General features: G+C 53.7%; 1 protein-coding gene across 4 annotated transcripts; it reads right to left on the bottom strand.

Annotated features, from left to right (window-relative positions):
* Window positions 1-831: 831 nt before the first annotated feature.
* On the bottom strand, window positions 832-20,684 carry NOC2L (NOC2 like nucleolar associated transcriptional repressor). Of its 4 annotated transcripts, none has more exons than XM_064730397.1 (19): window positions 20,634-20,684; window positions 20,335-20,514; window positions 19,757-19,928; window positions 19,244-19,363; window positions 18,581-18,698; window positions 18,154-18,244; window positions 17,843-17,921; window positions 16,130-16,240; window positions 15,111-15,224; window positions 13,433-13,621; window positions 11,585-11,724; window positions 9,677-9,788; window positions 7,969-8,082; window positions 7,681-7,782; window positions 5,124-5,267; window positions 4,650-4,763; window positions 2,560-2,695; window positions 1,752-1,886; window positions 832-1,231 (listed from the first exon to the last, which is right to left on the bottom strand). In XM_064730397.1, exons 1-19 carry the CDS (start codon window positions 20,651-20,653, stop codon window positions 1,056-1,058), a joined length of 2,367 nt encoding a protein of 788 aa, XP_064586467.1. In that variant the 5' UTR covers window positions 20,654-20,684; the 3' UTR covers window positions 832-1,055. The 4 variants fall into 4 exon arrangements, with proteins under 4 accessions (XP_064586467.1, XP_064586469.1, XP_064586470.1 ...); XM_064730399.1 differs by having other exon boundaries at window positions 832-1,228; XM_064730400.1 differs by having other exon boundaries at window positions 19,757-19,925.
* Between the last annotated feature and the right edge of the window lie 384 nt (window positions 20,685-21,068).

The raw sequence follows: 21,068 nt of genomic DNA, 5'->3' as shown, positions 1-21,068 counted from the left end.
GGAACTGCTGGGGGTGACCTCCCGTGACTTGTACAGTTGTGAGCAACAATCACATGTGGTACTTTTCTCTCTCTCCCTCTCCTCCCCCCCATCCCCTTTTATTTTTGGGTTTGTTTTTTGTTTAAACGTTGCACGTGCTGCCGTTTTTCTTACAGAATAGCTTTGGTGGTACTTTAGCTTCTTTATATTGTAAAAAAAGGAAAAAAAAATTCATTATCCATCACATCACGATAAAAATGCTTTCCAGCAATCAATTTAAATAAAAAAGAAAAACACTTAATTTACAGATGGTACCTGGCTTTACCCAAGCAGTCTCTGTTCTTCCTTTCCACATTCCTGCCTGGAATCCCATCCAGGCTTGGCTCCCAGCTGGCAGAAGGCAGCCAAGTTAGAGCCAGGAGAGAAAGGGAATTCCTTTCTCTTTGGGAATGACAGGTAAGTTAAAATCTTCTACAAAGTGGTTTTTTTTTTTTTTTACAGTTAAAGTGGTGCAGTTCTCACCTGGGCAGTGTTTCCTACATTATCAATTCTGCCTTTCTTTATTCCTTCATGCCTGCACGTCCCTAACCCAAGAAACTTTAATTGAAAGTTTCCTTCTGCAGCACACTTGGGGCAGCTTGAACTGATCAAGGCTTCCAGGGAAGCTGCAAAGCTCTGGCAGAGTCTCTGCAGGCCTTAAGGCACTCTGGGCACCAGGAGGGTCTGGGGGTGGCCCCACAGCTGAATCTGGGGGGCTGCTGGGGCAGAGAGGGGGAACCTTGGACAAACCCTCACCCTGCCCTTGCTCAGCCCACTCAGCAGGAGCTGGAAGTGAACCCTGTGCTATTGAAAGCAGATTTTAATGGGGTTTTATTCCCTCTGCTGAGCAGTTTGTACTGGCCTTGACTTGGCCTCGGGTTTATTGGTACCAAAAGCAGAACTGGTAGAAGAAGCTGGAGAAGTCCACGTTGAGCTGCAAAGTCCAGGCTGTGGATGTGGGGCTGGTCCCAGCTGGGCTCCTGGCTCTGACAGCAGCTGCAGGTGCTGCAGGCTCGGGCTGGACAGGGCTGGGCAGCTCAGTCCTCGTCAGAAAACTCCAGGTCCTGCACCAGGTCCTCCCCTCCCTGTGCCAGCTGCTGCAGGTCCGAGCGGGACAGGCCCCGGGGGCAGCTCCGCCTCTGCTGGGCACCCTGGGCACCCTGGGCACGCTGGGCATCCTGGGCATCCTGGGCTCCTGCCCTGCCTTCCTCTGCTGGGGAGAGACACAGGGTCAGCGATCCTGCCTGCCAGGGGTCACTGATTAATGCCAGGCACTCATTAACTCATCCTGGAGAGCCCTGCAGGGCTGGGCACAGCAATAGTGCCTAGGAGGGCACAGGAGCCCAAAGTGTCCCCACAGGGGCAGGAACAGGAGCCCAAAGTGCCCCACAGGGGCACGAACAGGAGCCCAGAGTGCCCCCACTGGGCTGGAAAACCAAGGGAAATTTGGGAGCTCCCCAGCAAGGAAAGGGTTACCCCAGGCCCCTGTGCCCCAGGTGAAGGGTGAGGGCACCCTGGGGTGGCACCTGCAGGGTCTGTGTGCCCCAGGCCGGGCTGAGCCTCGGGCAGGAGGGCCCTGAGGAGAGATGAGAGGGGCTGGGGGGGCTGGGAGCACTTTAACCCTTTGCTCCCTGCAGCTCAGGGCTGCCAGCTCTGCCCTCAGGGTCGGTGCAGCCCCTCCTGGCACCCTGGCAGGACAGAAAGCCCTGGTGCTGTCAGGAATCCCCACTCACCCTCTGCCTCGCTGTCCTCTTCCAGCTCTTCCTCCTCGTCCTCCTCCACCTCGTAATTTCCTTCTTCATCATCATCCTCCTCCCCAAACTCCTTGCTGCTGGCTTCTGAGCTGTCATCTGAGGCCGTGCCCTTCCCTGCAGGGTTCAGGGTGTGAGTGGACACGAGCAGCAGCACAGGCAAGGAGGAGCTCAGGAGGGCCAGACTCACCCAAGGGCAGATTTCCCCTCATTTCTCACTGATATCCCCCCAAAGGCACTTCCCTGTGCTGCAGGGGCCCAGCGCCTCCTCCTGAGCCTTTCCTAATTCCCAGCTTTCCCTTTCTGCCAGAAATCCAGCTGGAAACAGGAGAGCAGGAACCTCCCCTGATCCACAGCACCAAGGAGGGGCTGCAGATTCCCCTCCCTCCCTGCCCTTCTCACACACCCAGGACATCCCAAACATCCCAAACCCCAGAGGAACTCCCAGGTTTATCCCAAACTCTGCTCAGCTTCCCAGGCAGGCTGCACAATTTCCTGTGGCCCTCTCGTGGTCACAGCCAGGTGACACCAGCCCCTGCTCTCCGGGATTTCTGGGCTCCTTGGGAGCATCAGGCAGGATAAAATGAATAATAAAATAAAATAATAAATCAGAAGGGCAGCAGGGACAGGAGCAAAGGTCCCCGTGCTGGTGGGAGCCCCTGCCATGCACAGAACCTGCTCAGGGATTGTGGAAAGGGAAAATGGGACTGTGGACAAGGAAACTGGAATTGTGGACAAGGAAAAGGGGATTGTGGACAAGGAGAAGGCAAGCCCAGCCCCAGCCCTGTACCTTTCACAGAGAATCCACCATTCTCCTCCTCAGAGTCACTGTCCAGCTCAAAGAGATCCTTGAATTCCTTCTTATCCTCCTCCTTCCTCTCGTCCGGCCTTTTGCGTTTGATTTCTGGGAAGTTCAAGTCTTCCAGCTGGAAAGCAAACAAACCCCAGCGTAGGAGCAGCCCTCACTTGTGCTGTTGAGTGCCAAAGGCTGTGTTTAGAGGCAGAACTTGGCTCTGCCCAGAGCAGCTGGGGCTGTGAGCTGCCAGCCACAGCCCTGTGAGGGTCCCAGGGGTGAGGGAGGCTCACAGAGCTCTGCTCTGCATTGATCCTGCCCTAACAAACTGCCTTAGCTCATGGCACATGCAGGGATGAGGATGAGGATGAGGGTATCCGTCCATGGGGCACCTCAGGAGCAGCAGACCCTGAGATGGAGCTGTGGCTTTGCTCCTGCAGCCAAGTGCAGCCATTTCCCCAGCCTGCTCAGGGTTATGGTCCCCAGCTGGGCCATATTGATCCTGGGGCTGAGCACTGCCCAGCAGGGATGGCAGGGAAGGGAACAAATCACCCTCCACCATTGCAGGGGCCTCATTTTAAATCATCATCATCATCATCATCATCATCATCATCCTCCCCCTGCTCTTGCTGCCACAGGGGAGAGGCCTCTGCTCCTCCCTGTCTGTGCTGGGAGCAGCTCAGGGCTGGCTTTAAAAACAGCCCAGAGGTGCCAGGGAGGAGATTTGGGAAGCAAAATGCAGCAGGGGCACTGCCAGGCTGCTGCCCCCATGGCTGGCACCCACCCCAGGCTGGTCAGAGGGCCCCAGGATGGTGTGGGCAGGACAGGACCCCAAATGTCCCCCAGCTCCATGGCAGGGACCCCTTGCACTGCCCAGAGCCTCCCCCAGCCTGGCCTGGACACGAGCAGGGATGGGGCAGCCCCAGGCTGGTTATGCTGCAGCCCCACCAAGGGGTGAAGGCATTTTCCACAATTCCCATCATTGCCCCCATTTCTGGGCACAAGGCAGGCTCCTGTCCTGGCAGCAGGGGTTCCACATTCCCACAGGGAAAAATCCCCATTTCCAAAGGCAGCTCTGGGGGACATCAGCACAACCTGAGCACACTCCCCCCTTGAGACCCCTCAGGATGGGCACAAAATAAACCCCAACCCTCCAAACCCCAACTCCACTCCAAACCTCCACCCTTTGGAGTGGTCCCAAAGGACTGAGACCTGCACTGGCACAGCCCACAGCCCTGTGCTCATCACACACAAGCACTAATTAGCTAATTTGGGGGCCAGCCTTTTAATCCCCAGCTAGAGGGCTGCTATCTGCAGGGTCTCACCAAGCTGATTAGTCCCCATCCCATTAAAAAGCATTGGGAAAAGCAAATGGACTGGGCAGGCAGGGTCAGAGCTGCTGTCTGAGGCAGGCTGCAGCTCCCAGCCAGGCTCTGCCTTTCTTTTCTCCTGTTATTGCCTTTCTTCCCCAATGGCTGCTAATGGGACATGGATTTTCCCAGCCCTAATGGGCCTCATGGTGTTCCCTCTCCTGCTGGGGCTCACAAAGCTGCATCATTAAGGCACCAGTCCCCACCGAGGCACACAACAGCCCCATTCACCAGCAGGGCTGCAGGGCAGCCTGCAGCACAGCAAACCCCAAATCTGCTTCTCTGAACACAGCAAACCCCAAATCTGCTTCTCTCTGAACACAGCAAACCCCAAATCTGTCTCTAAACACAGCAAACCCCAAATCTGCTTCTCTTTGAACACAGCAAACCCCAAATCTGCCTCTGTCTGAACACAGCAAACCCCAAATCTGCCTCTCTCTGTACAGAAAAAAACCCCTTAAATCTGCCTTTCTTAACAGCAAAAAAACCCCCAAATCTGCCTTTCTGAACAGAAAAAACCCCCCAAATCTGCAGAGAGCTGCTCCAGCAGCAGGGCAATGTCCCCCCACAGCAGCAGGGCCAGTCTGGGGCAGGAGCTTGGCCCCACTCTGGGCTGTCCCCCTGTCCCCATTGCTGTCCCCTATCCCAGCACCCCCTGGCTGTCCCCAGGCTGTGGCTCTGCTGTCCCCAGGGTCACACCCAGGGTTTGCTGCTCACCCTTTCCTTGCCACTGATCTCCAGCTGGATCTCCTTCTCCCTCAGCTTCTTCCACTGTGTGTAATACCTGCTCAGGGGCGTCCCCTCCTCCTTCAGCTGCTTCTCCCACTGCTCCTGTGGACAAAGGGACACACACACACATTCCAAGGGTTTCCAGGCACTTTCCAGCCAGCACAGGCAGCCAGGGGCACAAGGTGGGGACCCTTTCCCAGCTCCTGGGCAATGTGGGGGCCAGCAGGACTCAGTGCATTTGTGAATTGAGCCTCAGATACTGAGGCAGCAGCTGGGTCAGGAGTGGTGGCACTGAGAACTGTCCCCAGGCCTGGGGACTGCAGGGAACACACAGGGAGCCAAAGGCTGAAGTGGAAAAGTGTCTGTCCCATGTCCCCATGCCATCCCTGTGTCCCATGTCCCCATGCTGTCCCCAGGCTGTCCCATGTCCCCATGCCATCCCCACACTGTCCCCAGGCTCACCACAGCAGCCGTGCTGGCCACTCCAAAGGTCACTCTCTGCCTCCTGCTGCAGATGTGGGCTGAGTTCTCCTGCAGCTTCTCCAGCAGCTGCCTCATGGGCCTGCAGTAGTTGGCCACCTTGCACTCCTTCAGGAAGGATTTCAGCTGCAGGAGGAAAGGGACAGAAGAACTGAAGCCATGGCAGGGATGTCCCTGTCCCTCCAGCACACCCCAGCTGCCAGCACAGCACCAGCCCAGAAAAATGGGAATGCAGACCCAGGCCTTCCCTGCCTGCCCCAAAGCACAAAGAAACCATCAGCACAATCCCTCTGCTGCTGAAGCCTGTCCTGCCCTCACCCCCCCTTCCTAAAATATTTATTTTTTATAGGTGCTGCATATTTATCTCCACTGAGAGACGCATTTGTCACTGGATTTATCTCACTTGATCCCCCAGCTGCAGCCCCAGAGCCATTCCATCCGCTGCCACATCCATTATCATTTTTCTTCCCTTGCACAAGTGTCACCAGAAATCCTGCAGAGTCCTGGGCTCTGCCAGGGCACTCTGGAGCTGTGTGCTCCCTGCACAGCCCCTGCTCCATCCCTGCACAGCCCCTGCTCCATCCCTGCACAGCCCCTGCTCCATCCCTGCTCCCCTCACAGTCCCACCCCTGCACAGAAATTAATGGAACCCAACGAGATCTCAGCCCTGGCTGGAGAGGCAGGGACACAACCAGGGCAGCAGAAGAGGATAAAGGACAGAGAGGGGAAAATCAGGGTCTGTGTGTGCTTTTCCCTGCTCTGCCAAATGGAACAAGGGGATCTCAGCAGAGTGCAGCACTCAGCACACCCACGTGTGTCTGTGGACATGGCACTGAGGCTTCCCAGCCCAGCCCTGTCATTACTGGGGCTGCTTCTGTCCCAGTGCCAGCCTGAAACCCACAGAGCAAAACCCCAGCTGCTCTGACTGGAAGTGCTGCAGGGGAGCCAAACCCTGCCCAGCTCCCTGCTGGCACAGGGACACTGCCCTGGGGACAGGGCTGGGGACAGCAGAGCTGCTGGCAGGGCAGGAAAGGGCAGCACCTCCTGCCCAGCTCCCTGCTGGCACAGGGACACTGCCCTGGGGACAGGGCTGGGGACAGCAGAGCTGCTGGCAGGGCAGGAAAGGGCAGCACCTCCTGCCCAGCTCCCTGCTGGCACAGGGACACTGCCCTGGGGACAGGGCTGGGGACAGGAGAGCTGCTGGCAGGGCAGGGCAGGGCAGGGGCTCTCCCCCCAGCCCCTGCAGGCAGAGAGCCCACGGGTCAGCCCTGGGCCAGCAGCAGCAGCAGCAGCAGCTTTGAAGTGTTTCCCATCCCCACTGGCTCTCCTTTCATCTGCCAGGGCTTCCTGCCTTGCAGCAGAGAATTTGGGAAGCTGAGCCTGGGAAGCTCAGCCCAGCTCCCCCCAGAGCAGAGGAAGAGGAAGAGGAAGAGGAGGAGGAGGAGGGACACAGCCCCTGGCAGCTGGAGCAGCCCAGCAGGGAGGGAGGCAGGCTGGGCACACACGGATGGAAGCAGCGCTGGGCTGGAAGCTCTCCAGGAGAAAATCCTCTCCCCAGGCAGCTTTTGGGAGCCAAGGGCAGCCCCAGCCTGGCAGACGCCTCGGGGCTGTGGGCAGAGCAGCCAGGCAGCAATGCAGCAATGCAGCAAAGCCCTGCACAGCTCCCAGAGCTGCTGGCTGCAGCACAGGGCTGCCAACAGGGGGGACAGGCACAGCCACAGGCTCAGGAGCTGCTCTGCCAGCTCCCAGCAGCCAAGGCAGCCCCTGTGCCAGCCCAGGGCACACAGCCAAGAGCCTGGCACATGCCAGCCCCTGATAGATGCCAGCCCTCAGCAGGGACTCTGCTTCCCAACCCGCCTGTGGGGCACAGCCAGGGCTCCCCCAGCACCAGGGACACCCCAAGGTGTGCAGGGGCTGGTGGCACACAGCAGGACAAGCACAGGTTCGTGTCCCCACACAGGATGTGACAGCAGCCATCCCTGAGTTACAGCAGAGGGAATGAGGGAACACATCCCAACAGTGGCACACTGAGCTGGGCTGTCTGCAGCTCCAGGTGAGGGAGCCTGAGAGGGGAGGGAAGAATGGGGAGGGAAAACTGGAAGGAGAGATTGGGAAGGGAAGATTGGGAATGCCAGACTGGCAGGGAAGATTGCCATCTTGTGGAGAGCACCTCGGGGAGGCTGAGCATAAGGAAAAGCTGGGGCACAGAGCAGGTTCTGCTCCCAGACCCCACAGCAACAGCTCTGAATGCCCAAGAACTCAGCTGAGTTACCCATCCCAGCCCCATCCCAGGGCAGTTCTGCAGCCTCTGGCTCCCAACAGATGGCAAACTCCAGAGCACCTTCCCCTGCCTCCAGCCTAACTGGATGGGATGCCTCTGTTCTGCCCCAAAACGCAAATACAAATTAAAATTAAAATTAAGCAGAGGTAAGTGACTCTCCCGTCATTCTGAGGGCCATCCTGAGGTCACTGTTAGTTTAAATCACTTCATCCCACCCTGTGCACATTCATGGCACCCCCAGAAGTGCCTGCCCCTTACCTGGATGACAGTGGGCAGAACCAGCTCTGGGAAGCCAATGCTGTGGGCTTGGCCATGCAGATACTCCAGCAGCAGGTCATAGAGCTGGTCAATGAGCCCATCCTGAGCAGGAGAAACACAAATCACGGGACTGGGAACGACCTGAACCCCACAGAATTCCTACAGCACCCAAACCCAGCCTGGGAAAGGTGTGTCCAGCCTTTGGGACAGGGACATGGGGCACGTTCCTCTGGGGACAGGGACATGGGGCACGTTCCTCTGGGGACAGGGAGCCCAGGTCCCACTCACCCTGAAGGCCTTTTCCTGCAGGTTGGCATTGGAGAGCTTCAGGATCACAGCAAAGTTGATGGGCTTGGAACTCATCCGTCCTGGCTTCTTGTTGAAATCCACTTGCTGGAAAACCTGAAAGAGGAAGAAAAACAGAGTTTAAAGGTGATCACAGCACAAATCAACCAGCACACAACTCAGCCAAGGGCAGGTGGTGGCAGAGCCAAGAAAACAACCCAGGAACCCCAATTCCTGCTCACTGCCCCACAGGTTTCCCAAACATCCCAGGCAGGGACGGGGAGGGAGCAAACAAAGCCCCAGCTGAGGCTGTGGAGCCCTGGCTGTGCAAGGTGCTGGGGTGTGAAGAGGAAACCAACACAAGCAAGGGCACAGGAAGCTGGGGTTTGCTCCTCAGCCCCACTCTGTCACGGTCAGAGGCTGCACCCCAGAGCTGGAGTGGGGTTTGGAGCTGTCCCTGAAGGTGAGGAGAGTTCCAAAGCAAGGCTAAGGGATGCTCACACCCAATTCACTATTGTCACTGAAATCACTGTCCCAGGACACCTGCTCCAAGCACTGGCTCTGAGGCAGCTCCCATGGGGCCATCAGGGGAGGCTCCAATGTCATTTAAACATAAAAAAGCCACCAGCTGATGACATCTGCTGGCACTCACAGAGGGGTGAGCAGCCCCAGCTCCTCTCTCCAGTGCCCCAACACTCTGGGACTGCCCTCCAGAGCAGGGAACCATTTCTCCTCCCTGTGGCAGCAGCAGCAGCAGCAGCAGATCCATCAGCAGCCCATCCCCGTGGTGGGGATGCAGCACAGGGAGGCTGACAGGAGGCAGAGGCTGCTCAGGTCACAGCAGTGCCCCCAGGCCACAGGAGCAGGAGGCTGCTATTGATTCCTGACATTTTATTTGTCAATCCAGGTTCTCTGGGAGGGAGGGACAGGAGTGCAAACAAAGAGCCCCTGCCTGGGGGATCGATGGCACAAACCTCGTTATGCACAGTTATTTCTGTGCCCAAACAGAGCTATTGATCCCCAGGTCAGCCTCTGGGGCTCCCTGGCACCCTCCAGGCAGGCAGGGGAGGGCAGCCAGGGCCGCTGGCAGTGCCCAGGAGGTGGCAGGGCCTCAGGGCAGGGAGGAAGGGTGGCTCCCACGCTGAGGGCTGGCAGCCAGGCTGGGCACAGCCCCACTGATGTCCAGGAACCCTGGGGGCAGGCTGGGAGGGGATAATGAGGGACCAGCGGCCACAAAACCTCACCAGGAAACCACAGGCAGACTGAGGGCAGGACAGGCAGGAAGGAGAGGGATTCAGGGATTTCTGGCACTCCCAGTTGCCACGTGGGGAGTGGGCAGGGAGCTGGGATGCAGCAATTCCATTTTCTCAGCTCCCAGGCCTCCTTCAGGAAGATATGTGTAAGTTTTTTTCATTCTTGAAGTGTTTTTCTCCTTCCATTTCCCGCTGTCTGCAGTCAGGAACCACTGTGCCCTCACCAGAGATGGCCACAGCAGCAGGATGGGGCTGGGGAATTCCTGCAGCTCTGAATTCCCCCTGTGCCTGGGGGGCCATGCTGCACCCAGCGGCTCCAGGCACAGCTCCCACACCGTAAAAACTGAATTCCAGTTTCTGCTTTCTATTTCCTCAGCAATGGTGGCGCTTCCTGCCAGGGCTCTGAGGGAGGGGGACCCCAGAGCTGCTGTGGGGGCGTGCAGCGGGCACCAACCCACCTCCAGGATGAAGGGCAGCACGGGGATGAAGGTCCTGGTGCTCTGCGACAGCAGCGTGAGGGCACGGATGCAGTGCATGCGCAGGGGGTAGAACCGAGACGTTGGCACCAGCCTGGGCAGCAGAAACAGAGAAATAAAAAGAAATGAAAATATTAAATAAAAATTAAAAATAATTAAAATATTGAATAAGAATAAATTTTAACATATTAAATAAATAAAAATATATGAAATTAAAAGAAATAAAAATATTAAATAAAAATTAAAAATAATTAAAATATTAAGAATAAATTTTAACATATTAAATAAATAAAAATATATGAAATTAAAAGAAATAAAAATATTAAATAAAATTAAAAATATTAAATAAAATTAAAAATATTAAATAAAACAAATAAAAATAAATATATTAAACAAAATAAAATAATAAAAATATTAAATAAAAATAAGAATATTAAATAAAAAGAAATAAAAATAAATATATTAAATATAAATAAAATAAAAATATTAAAATATTCAATAAAAATAATAAAAGAAAATAGTAAATAAAAATATTAACTAAAACTAAATTAAAATTAAAATATTAAATGAAAATAAAAATTAAATAAAGTAATAAAAATATTAAATAAAAATACATGTTTACAATATTAAATAAAAAGAAATAAAATAGTAAATAAAACTAAATAAAAATAAACATAATAAATAAAAATATTAAATAAATGCACAGGGTCTGTCCCACAGAGCCACAGTCCCCAGAGCTGCCACTCTGCCTCCTCCAAGCCCAGCCTGGCTCAGAGGGGATCCAGGTGGGATCTGACTCTGTTTTCCCAATGCTGGAATCACAGAATCAGGGAATGGTTTGGGTTGGAAGGGACCTAAAGCTGACCCAGTGCCATGGCAGGGACACCTTGCACTGTGCCAGGCTGCTCCAAGGCCTGTCCAGCCTGACCTTGGGCACTGCCAGGGCTGGGACAGCCACGGCTGCTCTGGGACATCCATTGCAGGGCCTGCCCACCCTCAGGAGCAGGAATGTTTTCCTGCTCTCTCATCTGAAGCCCCTGTCTCAGTTTGGAGCCACTCCCTGTGTCCTGTCCCTCCATGCTTTGGAAATCCTCTCTCCATCTCCCTTGCAGCTCCTTCAGCTCCTGGAAGGGCACAGTGAGTGACCCCAAACCTCCTGGGGGGTTCCCAAACCCCCAGAGCCTCGCCAGGCAGTTCCTGCAGCTCATGCCAAGCTGCTCAAACCCTGCTGGGCCTCACCCCGTGCCCTGGCCCCAGCCCCTGGGTGATGTGCTGGGCAGGGAGGGAGGTGCCTGCATCCATCCCAGAGCAGGGGTGCCAGGGGGATGTTTGCATCCTCTTATCTGATCGTTTAAATCTGCTTATCTCCATCACCGTGGGGAGCTCCTCCAGAGCTGGCTTTAGAGCTGAGAATCTGGTTAGCAGAGCTAACAGGATTTGGGAGATCACCAGAGATCCCCAAATTCCCTCAATGCTAATGTTAACAGGCACCTCAGAGCACAAACATTTCATCCATGTGAGCTGATGTGAGGAGGGAATTCTCAGCAGACATCCTGAAAACAACTGTGGCCCACTTCTTCCAGTCCCAACAAACAGGCACCAAAAATGCAGCTTCTAAATGCATTTACAGAGCTGCAGATGAGGATTTTCTGGATCATTTTCCTCGCAGTTACAAGGATAATCTGCCCAGGTTATTCAGGCTGAGACTTTTCTTGTATAGAGAAGAAAGAATAACCCACACCACAACTCTGTCACCCCCTAAACAGCTGCTCACACACACCTTGGGCTGGAAAAATTTCAATTGAAAGACCATTCATGGTTAAATCCAAATCACAGAAGTGTAAAATAACACACCAAAGCAGAGCAAAAAGAATGAGGAACCCCACTCACTTGATGCAGCCAATGATGACCTGTGTCAAGGGGTAGATGAGGGGCTCCATGACCTCACTGGGGTGGATGGTGCTGAGAACTCGACACCAGAAGTACAGGCAGTGGATGTACTGCCAGTTATACACTGACTGGAAGTTCTCCTGCAGGAAAAGGGGGGAAAAATAAAGGCAAAAATTGTGAAAATGTGGCATTTGATAGGTGCTCACTCTGCTCCCTGCCCAGGGAGGAAAAACAACGCTGGAGCTGCCATCCCCAGGACAGCAAGTTCACTGGTACCAGTGCCTGAAGGAAATAAAGTGAATAAAACCAGGCTGCTGTGCTCAAGTGGGGCTGCTTTGAGAAGGAAAAGTTCCCAACCTCACAGCAGGGACTGGGATGGCCAGGGACAGGGAATCCTGAGCTGAGCAATGCAGCAAATATCAGCCCAGCACTTTTGGGGAATCCTGAATAATAATAAAATATAAAAGCCCAGCTGGAGGAGGAGTCCCTGAAGGAAACCCTTCCCTCAGTCCTGCAGCTCTGCAGGTATTGCCCAAACCACAGCAGACTGCACTCACAAGGTGCCTCAGCCCCCATTTGTGTTTTTTTTTCCCAGATTTCCAAGGCCCAGCTCATCTCTCCTGCATGGATGATGCACAGCCCTGAGACAGGCACAGAATGTTTAACTGCAGCCTCTGGGGCAAACCTTGCAGCAGGGCCCTGAGCCAAGGCACAGCTGGACGTGGCAGGGCTGTGCCAGCTCTCCCCAGGTCACTGGGATGCACCACAAAGATTTTCTCAGCTCCTCCTGCACAGAGCAGACGAGCAATCTGCTCTGTAATCACCTTCCAGCACCGGCCCTGCCCATTCAGACAGGCTTAGTGCTTGCATTTGGACACTTTGGTGGTGCCAGGCCCATCTGAAGGGCCACGAGCCCCCCCAGCTGTGAAATCAAATGGATTTACTCCTTGTCTGGGCCACAACTGAGGGTGTAAGGAGCCAGTGCAATCCAATTAGGGGATCTGCAGCCCAGACTTCATTTATCTCTGCTTATTTATCCCCATGTCTGACAGGCCAGGAGATTTAGCTGGGCACCAACCCTGCCCTGTTTGGGGGCAGCTCAGCAATTAATCTGTGGGGTCTGTTTTGCTAAACAGGACAAAATCCAGGATTAGCAATCTGACTCAGATTTCCCAGGTCACACTGGAGGTGCCTGAAACCAGGGCTGCTCCCAATGCTCTGGGCTGCTTTGTTAAGTCCATTAAATGCCCTAGAATTTGCTGGGGATCTGCATCACCCCAGAGTGGCCTAGGCAGTAAAACCAGCCTAGGGCTAAGGCTGCTTCCAAGGAAAAAGCCACAGAGGCAGCCATGTTGTGGCAATTTTGTGTTCCCCTTGGGATGCCTTTGGCAGCTGCAGCGTGCCTGGAGCTCAGGGCTTTGTGGTTTCCATAACCCTACCCACAGGTGCTTTACCTGCTTGTTTCGTACCAGAGGCTGCTGTACATTGTGATATATTGTGATTAATATTTTCCATTTCTTCCTCCACACTAACAGAGCCTCCCTCAGGCTCCTGTCCTGCCCGTGGTGTACCCTGCCAAGGCCATGCAATAAATCCCTGTTTATGCTGTAACTGTGCCCAGCCCCGCTGCAGGCAGCCCCAGGAGGATGAGGATGAGGAAGGTGCCCAGCAATAAATCCCTGTTTATGCCTGTAACTGTGCCCAGCCCCGCTGCAGGCAGCCCCAGGAGGATGAGGATGAGGAAGGTGCCCAGCAATAAATCCCTGTTTATGCTGTAACTGTGCCCAGCCCCGCTGCAGGCAGCCCCAGGAGGATGAGGATGAGGATGAAGATGAGGAGGGTGCCCACCTTCTTCCTGAGGGTCATGGCGCTGCGCAGGTGGATGGCCAGCTGGCGGATGTAGATGAAGCTGTGCTGGTAGGACGTGGCGCTGTCCAGGGCCAGCATCTCCGTCAGTGTCCTCTGCATGAAGTTGATCATGGGCAGCACGTTGGGAGAGGTGAACCTGGAGTTCTTCACAAAGGCAATGTACATTTGCTGCCAGGGGAAGAGGATGAGAAAGGAGGGTGTAAAATAGGAGTAAAAAGCATTCTGGGACTCCTCTGCCCCTCCCAGTGTGACCAAACTGTCACTGTGAGCTCAGGTTAGAGACTGATGAGGCACACTCTTCTTCAAGCAGTGAAAGAAATGAACTAATTATAAATTAAGAAGAAAATTTATGATAAATATTTAATATATAATTATATATAATAGATATTATTATTTAATATAAATAATAAATACAAAGCATTTTAAATAAATAATATTTAATATAATAATATTTAATATAAATAAAAAATATAATTTAATATATAATTTTTAATATTTTTTATATTTAATATAAAAATAATATAATTTAATATAAATAAAAAATATAAAGTATAGTCTGAATTTACAGACTTTTCTACAAGTATTGTTCCTAATTCTAGTTGGTTGGTAACTAGTTGTTACCTTGTCTGATTGCTTACTTCACTAGAGGTGGTTGCATGCTTGTGTCTCTTTCTAGATATTGTTTGCATTTTTCTTTTAATGGCTCAGGACAGTTTTTACAGGTGCTGCTAACAGTTACAGCCTTGGAATTCTTTTTTAGGAGAATAAGCAGATTTTCACTGTTATAGGATTTTATTCTTATGGGAACTTATCAGGCTAGCTCAGCTAGATAAGTTCCCATCAGAATACTCATACTCTCTTAGTAAGGCCTAAACTAGGTTGTACAAGGCCTTTCTTCTGTAAGGTTTTACTTATATTTAACACCAAACCAAGGCTGGAGTGCTGCTCTGATCACAGCAAGGAGTAACCCAGCCTGTCCCTTCTGCAGGGGAGACAGGAGTGAGTTTGGCCAGGCCATGTGGACACTGGGGATGGCTGGGCACAGCTCTCCTGCTCAGTGCCACTGTGGCAGGCAGGAAAATACACCTGGGCACCCAGCTGGAAGGCCAGAGCAGCTCAGGAGGATGGCAGCACCCAGGAACCTGGGGGTGCAGATTCATCAACACCAGAGACCCCCCTGCTCAGTGTCTGTGCCCCCAGCAGCAAGGGCAGCAGTGGGAAGCAGCAAGCACCCTGAGCTCACAGAATTTCTGCCCTGTTTGGGTCTCTGCAGGCTGCCAGCAGTGGGAAGCAGGAATCACCCTGAGCTGACAGAATTTCTGCCCTGTTTGGGTCTCTGCAGGCTGCCAGCAGTGGGAAGCAGCAATCACCCTGAGCTGACAGAATTTCTGCCCTGTTTGGGTCTCTGCAGGCTGTCAGCAGTGGGAAGCAGCAATCACCCTGAGCTGACAGAATTTCTGCCCTGTTTGGGTCTCTGCAGGCTGCCAGCAGTGGGAAGCAGGAATCACCCTGAGCTGACAGAATTTCTGCCCTGTTTGGGTCTCTGCAGGCTGCCTGCATCACCTCCTGCACCTGCTCAGCTGCAGCTCAAGGCTCTGAGGTATTTGCACACAACCTGAGGAAGAAAAGGTGCAGAGCTCAGCAAAGCCAGGCTTACCTTGAGCAGGGGGCTGAGGTAAACCTCCTTCTTGTGCCTGCAGATCTTGTTCAGCACCAGGAAGGCCAGGACCCTGACTGTCTCCTCCCCTGTGCTCCACAGAGTGATGGCTTGCTGGGACAAACCACACAGACAGGTGAGTGAAGGCACACAGAGCTCCTGGCAGCCACACACAGGCCTGAACCTCTGTCCTTCCCAGCAGAGGTGACACAGAGGTGACACAAGGTGCTGTCAGCCAGTCACTGGCAGCCCTCCTGTCCTCACACTCTCACTGGGACACCACACACACAGCCCAGGCTGATGCTTCCATGATCAATAAAGGAACCTGTCCAAAACCAGCATCTCTAAACAATACATAGCTTTCATTTGTGTGGTTAAACACACATTTGAACTCCCCTGAGTGACTCCATCTCCCCCAGGAGCACCTGGTGCCCCCACACCCAGCCAGCTCAGCTGCACCAGTGAAGAGCCCAGCACAGAGAGGGGGCTCAGTGCAGGGCTGGAAAAGCCCTCTCAGAAATGCCTGCAGCAGCTGGGAGGTGTGCCAGCCTCCAGCCCTGCCTGGCTCCAGCCATCTCCAGCACCAAAGGCTCCCTGGCTGCCAGCAGAGCTGCAGTTTGCAGTCAATGCCACCCTGCTGCCCCTGTGTCCCCCACACCTCCTGTGCTGCTGCTCACGCTCAGCAGCTGAGACTGAGCTGCCACAGAAACATTCCACCCCCAGCACAGGCATTCCCAGGGCCTGGCAGCGATTCCTCCATCTGGGAGGAGGAAGCAGCTTCCCAAAACACCTCCCTGGGGAGCAGCAGCATCAAACAGAGCCACCCCCAGAGCCACCTCAGCCTGGCATCACCCCGTGGCACCTGCAGAGAGGCAGGAATGCTCTGCAGGAACAGCAGCAAAGCAGGGAACACTACAGGGGACTGCCTGGAGGGGATGCAGCCCAAACACCACAAATGTTCAGCTGAAGGAGGGAAAAGCACCTCAGAGGCCAATGGCACATCCCAGCTGTGCCCTTACCTTGAGCAGGGCCCGGCACTGCTTGGGGAAGGACAGGTAGTATGGGACTGTGGAGTTGACGTGCTGCAGGACTGCTGCACCCACTGAGGCCTCTGTCAGGCAGGACAGCAGCTGTGGAGGAGAGAAAACACCCCCAGTTGGCAGGCAGGGCTGTCCCCCTCCTGTGCCAGCTGCATTTCACTGGTTCCCAACACTGCTCGCCCAGGAAGGAGCTCACACAAACCCCACAGCTGGATCAGGGCAGGAGCAGAGGGTGAGAGCTGCCCTGCAGGTCCCTCAGCCTGGGATTGGGGGCTCCACTTTATCTGCAGTGCAGGACACAGAATGGCCAGGGCAGAGGGTGAGAGCTGCCCTGCAGGTCCCTCAGCCTGGGATTGGGGGCTCAGGCTGCCGTCCCTGCATGGTTCATGGCCCCTGAGCTCCTCTCACAGCATCTCCCTCGTGGACACTGCAAAATCCCATTTATCTGCAGTGCAGGACACCAGAATGGCCCAACTCCCCCTCAGTCTGCACAAGGAAACATCACCTGAGCTGCCTGGCAGCATGCTGGATTTCTCCAGGATTTCTGGGTGGGAAGCTGGAGCTCTTTGGGTATTTGGGTCACCTCTCCCTCAAGGAAAGGCTCTGACAAAATGTGAGGAACCAAATCTGTGTGTGTGCAGCTTGTCCAGCTCAGCTCACTGCAGCAAACCCAGATTGCAATCTGGAGTCAAGGTGAGCTCCAGGTGACTCTGAGAGGCTCTGCCTGATGCAGCCCCAGCTGCTGGAAGCAGCACAGGCATTTTGTCCACATTTTATTTGCCTCCTCGCTCTGCAAGGATTCTGGACTGAGCAGACTTGGCCAAGGACACCAAAAAGAGAAGATTTTGTTCAGAAATGGTGCCAGAAAACCCACAGTGGTGAAGGCTGGGGCTGAGGGCTCTCAGGAGGCAGCCCTGGAGCAGGGATTGCTCCCAGGGACTGCATCTCCAGCTTTTCCCTGTCTGCAATGCTTTATTGCTGGAGAGAGGCACCACAGCTTGAGGGGAAAGAAAAAAAAAAGAAAAAGCAAAAAGCTCTCCTGATCCAATTGCTCTTTCTGCTAAGTCATTGTGCCAGCTCCCAGCTGAGGCACAGCAGCAGCTCCTGGTTGTCACTCCTGGCATCCCTTCCCTCAGAGCTGAAGAATCAGTGCTGGTTTGGTTTAATATTCCAATTTGGGGATGCTAACAAAGCAATCTCAAAATAAAATTAAGTGGGGGCAGGAATTTCCTCTAGAAATAATCCATAAATCATCCCTGAAACACCAGAAATCTTGCATGGGTGGGATGGAACATTATCACAGTCAGAGATGCCTCATGTGAGATCACCAAGAGAACATCTCAGTGTTTGCCTCAAGTGCAGAGATCACAGCACCAAAAACTGAATTAATGATGCAGAATGCAGGAACACACACTGAAAACTCCTTTAAAGCCTATTAAATATTAATCTGCCAGACAAATTAAAACAGAGAGAGCTGCCAGAATGTTAATTCAATCCTTCTTTACTGCCTTACCTACTCTGACCCAAGCATCCTCTGAAGCTCCAAATTGTTAATTGGACCAAATCATTCCAAAACAACCCAGGGAAACAATGAACACAAATCTCAGGGGGGCAAACCCCACCTGCCTCACCCCAAAACAGCCCAGCAAGGCACAGAGTGACCCACAAACAGAAAATGATCATGTTTCTTACCTTTATGGTACAGCCAAGATAAACTTTGATGTCCAGTCGTAGCTTTCCCCACAGGGGGCTGGTGGAAGGGAGAACCATTCTGGAAAGGAGCAAGAGTTGGGTTTAGCTTTAAAAAAACCCCAAATAACTCAGATTTCAGCAGCAAAATGAGCAGTGAGATCAATTCCTTCTTCCTTGGGGGAAGCAAAGGAGAGCCCTGTGAGCAGCAGCAGGCACTCAGAGTTTGGATGAGCTGGCACCCCTTCCCCAGGTCCAAAGGCAGCTCTGGAAACCCCCCAGATTCCTGAACATCCCAAACCCCCCAGACTCACTTGAGCTTGTTCTTGGGGGCTTTGGGGAGCAGCAGCTTGTGCAGGTGGTGGAACAGGTCCCGGATACAGAAGGACACCAGGGCGTTGAACACTGGGCAAAACAAGGCAGGACAGCACTGTAAGTGATTTTCCATGAATTCTGGCTTTCCTCATGGGAAAAAGGGACCCTGAGGAACTGAAACCAGTGATTTCCATGGCAGAACTCCTGCATTTCCTTCTAGAAACCCCCAGTCTGCCTCACATTCCATTTTTTATCAAAGATCAGCAGGCACAGGGGCCACCTCCCCAAGGAAACAGCACCAAAGCCACCCTTGAAGGAAAAGCTCCCAGAGCAGCAGAACAGGACAAGCTCCTCAATGCACTGAAAGGGTGAATAACTCCTGCCAGGGCTCATCCCAACTCCCCCAGATGATTCCCCTTCCCTCACCTGCAGTGTCAGTCACCTGGAACTTGCTGGGGTCACCACCACTGTCCCCTTTGGTGGTGGCCACAGCTGCCTTGTAGGCCTGGGTGATCTCATGGAAGAGCTTTGGGGTGAGATTCCTCTGGGGAGAGAAGAAAATAGAGTGCTGAGGGAATAGATGGGACTAAGAAAGCTCCTGGAGCTGCTGCCAGAGGGTAAAAAACCCAAATTTGATCATTCTGGCCTCTTCTGAGCCACATTTCTGCAGCTTCCTCCTCACATGGGATGGCAGCACTCGAATTTTACAGCCCAAAGTCAAGCTGAAGGCACAAGAGCTCTGGGGGCTGGGGACAGAAATTTTGTGCCAGATGAACCAATAAATAAACAAACAAATAATTTTTGTGAAAGATGAACAAATAAATAAATAATTTTGTGCCAGATGAACCAATAAATAAATAAATAAATAAATAAATTTTGTGCCAGATGGACCAATAAATAAATAAATAATTTTTTGTGCTGGATGAACAAATAAATTTCGTGCAAGATGAACAAATAAATAAATAAATTTTCTGCCACACGAACAAATAAATAAATAAACTTTGTGCCACATGAACAAACCCCAAGCTGGCCCTTTTACAGGCAGGGAGGAGAACTCCCCAGCGCTGTGTGCTCCCACTCCCTGCTCACCTGGGCAGCTTTCTTCCACTCCTCCACCATCTTCAAGCTCACATGGATGAGAGAAACTTTCTTCCTTTTGACTTTTTCTTGCTCTTCGTCCTCATCATCTTCATCCTCGTCACTGGCTTCCTAGAGAGAGCAGCAGGAGGGCCTGAATCAATGATGAAGGGTTTCCACAAGCCCTGGCTGGCCCCAGCTCTCACTGAGCACTGTGAGCAGGCAGGGCTGATTGGGAGTGCTGCCCCCAGCACTCCGTGCCAAGCAGGGATGCTTCAGATGGAATAAACACCTGAAGGGGTGACAGCCCAGGATATGGGGAATGAATCCTCCCTGTGAGGCTGCCACAGGAACCTGGGGCTGCTCCAGCCCTGGAGGTGCCCGAGGCCAGGCTGGGCAGGGCTCGGAGCAGCCTGGGCTGGAGCTGGATGAGTTCCAAGGCCCTTTCCAACCCAAATCACTCAGGGCTGGCACTGGAACACAAACACTGCCCATGGCACTGAGGTGTGTGATGCCAGCAGGTACCTCCAGGATGTCAGGGGGTCTGTGCAGAGCCTCCTCCTCCTCTGAGCTGTCCGAGGCATCAAAGTCCAGCAGCTTGCGGTCGTTCTCCTGCAGGAACTTGTAAAACTCGGGGTCCCTGTCCTTCAGCCTGGAGAGCTGGTCCTTGTGCTCTGACGCCGTTCCCTTCTTCCTGCTGGGACAGAAGGAATGGTTCATTAATTGTTCATTAATTGTTCACTGCTCGGAGCTCTGCTGAGGCTGTGACAAAAACATTTCATTAAGGATTAAGAAATCTTGACAGCAAGATACCAAACTGCAGTGGGATAGATGAAAACACATGGAAAACCCATCACAAATCTGTTTCTCAGTTCCTCAGAATAGCTGCAGAGATGGGCACCACATCATTTCTCTGGGCAGCCGCTGGCAATGCCTAACTACCCTTTCCATGGAGAAATTCCTCCTGATGACCCCCCTGAGCCTGCCCTGGTGACACTGAGGCCGTTCCCTGGGAGCAGAGCCCCGCCTGGGGCTGTCCCCTCCTGTCAGGGACTTGTGGAAAGCAGAAAAATCTCCTTTTGTCCCGGCTGAGCGCCTCTCACCTGCCCGGCCGTGCCTGCAGCCCCTGGGCCGCCTTCCCGCTCGGCCGCCTCTGCCTCGCAGTGCCATTAAGGGCTCGGCCGCCTTCCTCCTCCTCCTCCTCCTCATCCTCCCAGCCTCCGTCATGCTCCGAGTCCGAGCCGGCAGCGAGGAACTCGTCCAGGCTCAGCTCCTCCAGTTTTCTGCGGGGGAGAAAAGAGTGTGAGGGGAGAAAAAGGACCGTGTGTGAGGGGAAGGCCCATCCCGGCGTGTCCGGCCCCTCCTGGACCCGCTCCCGGCTCCCCTCCGGTGCCGCGCTCACCTCCTCCCGGGGGCCGCCATGCTGCCTCCGCCACGCGGCCGCCGCTTCCGGTCCCGGCGTGCAGCGCGGCCGGGGCGGGGCGATAAGACCACGCCCACAAATATGTAATTTTAGTTCATTCTCATGTTTAGCCACGCCCCATAACAACACTGGCTCCGCCCCTCTGTGTTGGCCCCGCCCCGCCCGGCGATCCCTCTGTCCCGGGAATATTCCGGGGCAGGATCGGGGCCAGCGAAGAAAGGGAAGGGAAAGGATGGGATCGTCTCCCTTCTCCGCACTGCAGAGCCCGTGCCCCGAGTGCCCTGACCAGTTCTGGGCCCCTCAGTTTGGGGAGAACACAGGGGGTGCTGCAGTGTGTCCACTGGGAGGGCATTGGGATGCTGTGTGTCCACTGGAAGGGCATTGAAGGGCTGGAGTGTGTCCACTGGGAGGGTA

The sequence above is a fragment of the Zonotrichia leucophrys genome, chromosome 21, assembly GCF_028769735.1.
Source record: "Zonotrichia leucophrys gambelii isolate GWCS_2022_RI chromosome 21, RI_Zleu_2.0, whole genome shotgun sequence".
In the NCBI taxonomy this organism is placed as follows: domain Eukaryota; kingdom Metazoa; phylum Chordata; class Aves; order Passeriformes; family Passerellidae; genus Zonotrichia; species Zonotrichia leucophrys.
Note: the sequence above shows the minus strand (reverse complement) of the source record. Positions and strands in the feature narration are given on the sequence as shown.

Excerpts from the sequence above, each read along its gene's own strand:
- NOC2L (XM_064730397.1), bottom strand. The coding sequence starts at position 20,653 with ATGGCGGCCCCCGGGAGGAG. Across the intron at positions 9,789-11,584 it reads GTCATCATTGGCTGCATCAA|GCTGGTGCCAACGTCTCGGT; the intron begins GTGAGTGGGGTT and ends TCTGCTGCCCAG. Across the intron at positions 7,783-7,968 it reads TGCAGGAAAAGGCCTTCAGG|GATGGGCTCATTGACCAGCT; the intron begins GTGAGTGGGACC and ends TCTCCTGCTCAG.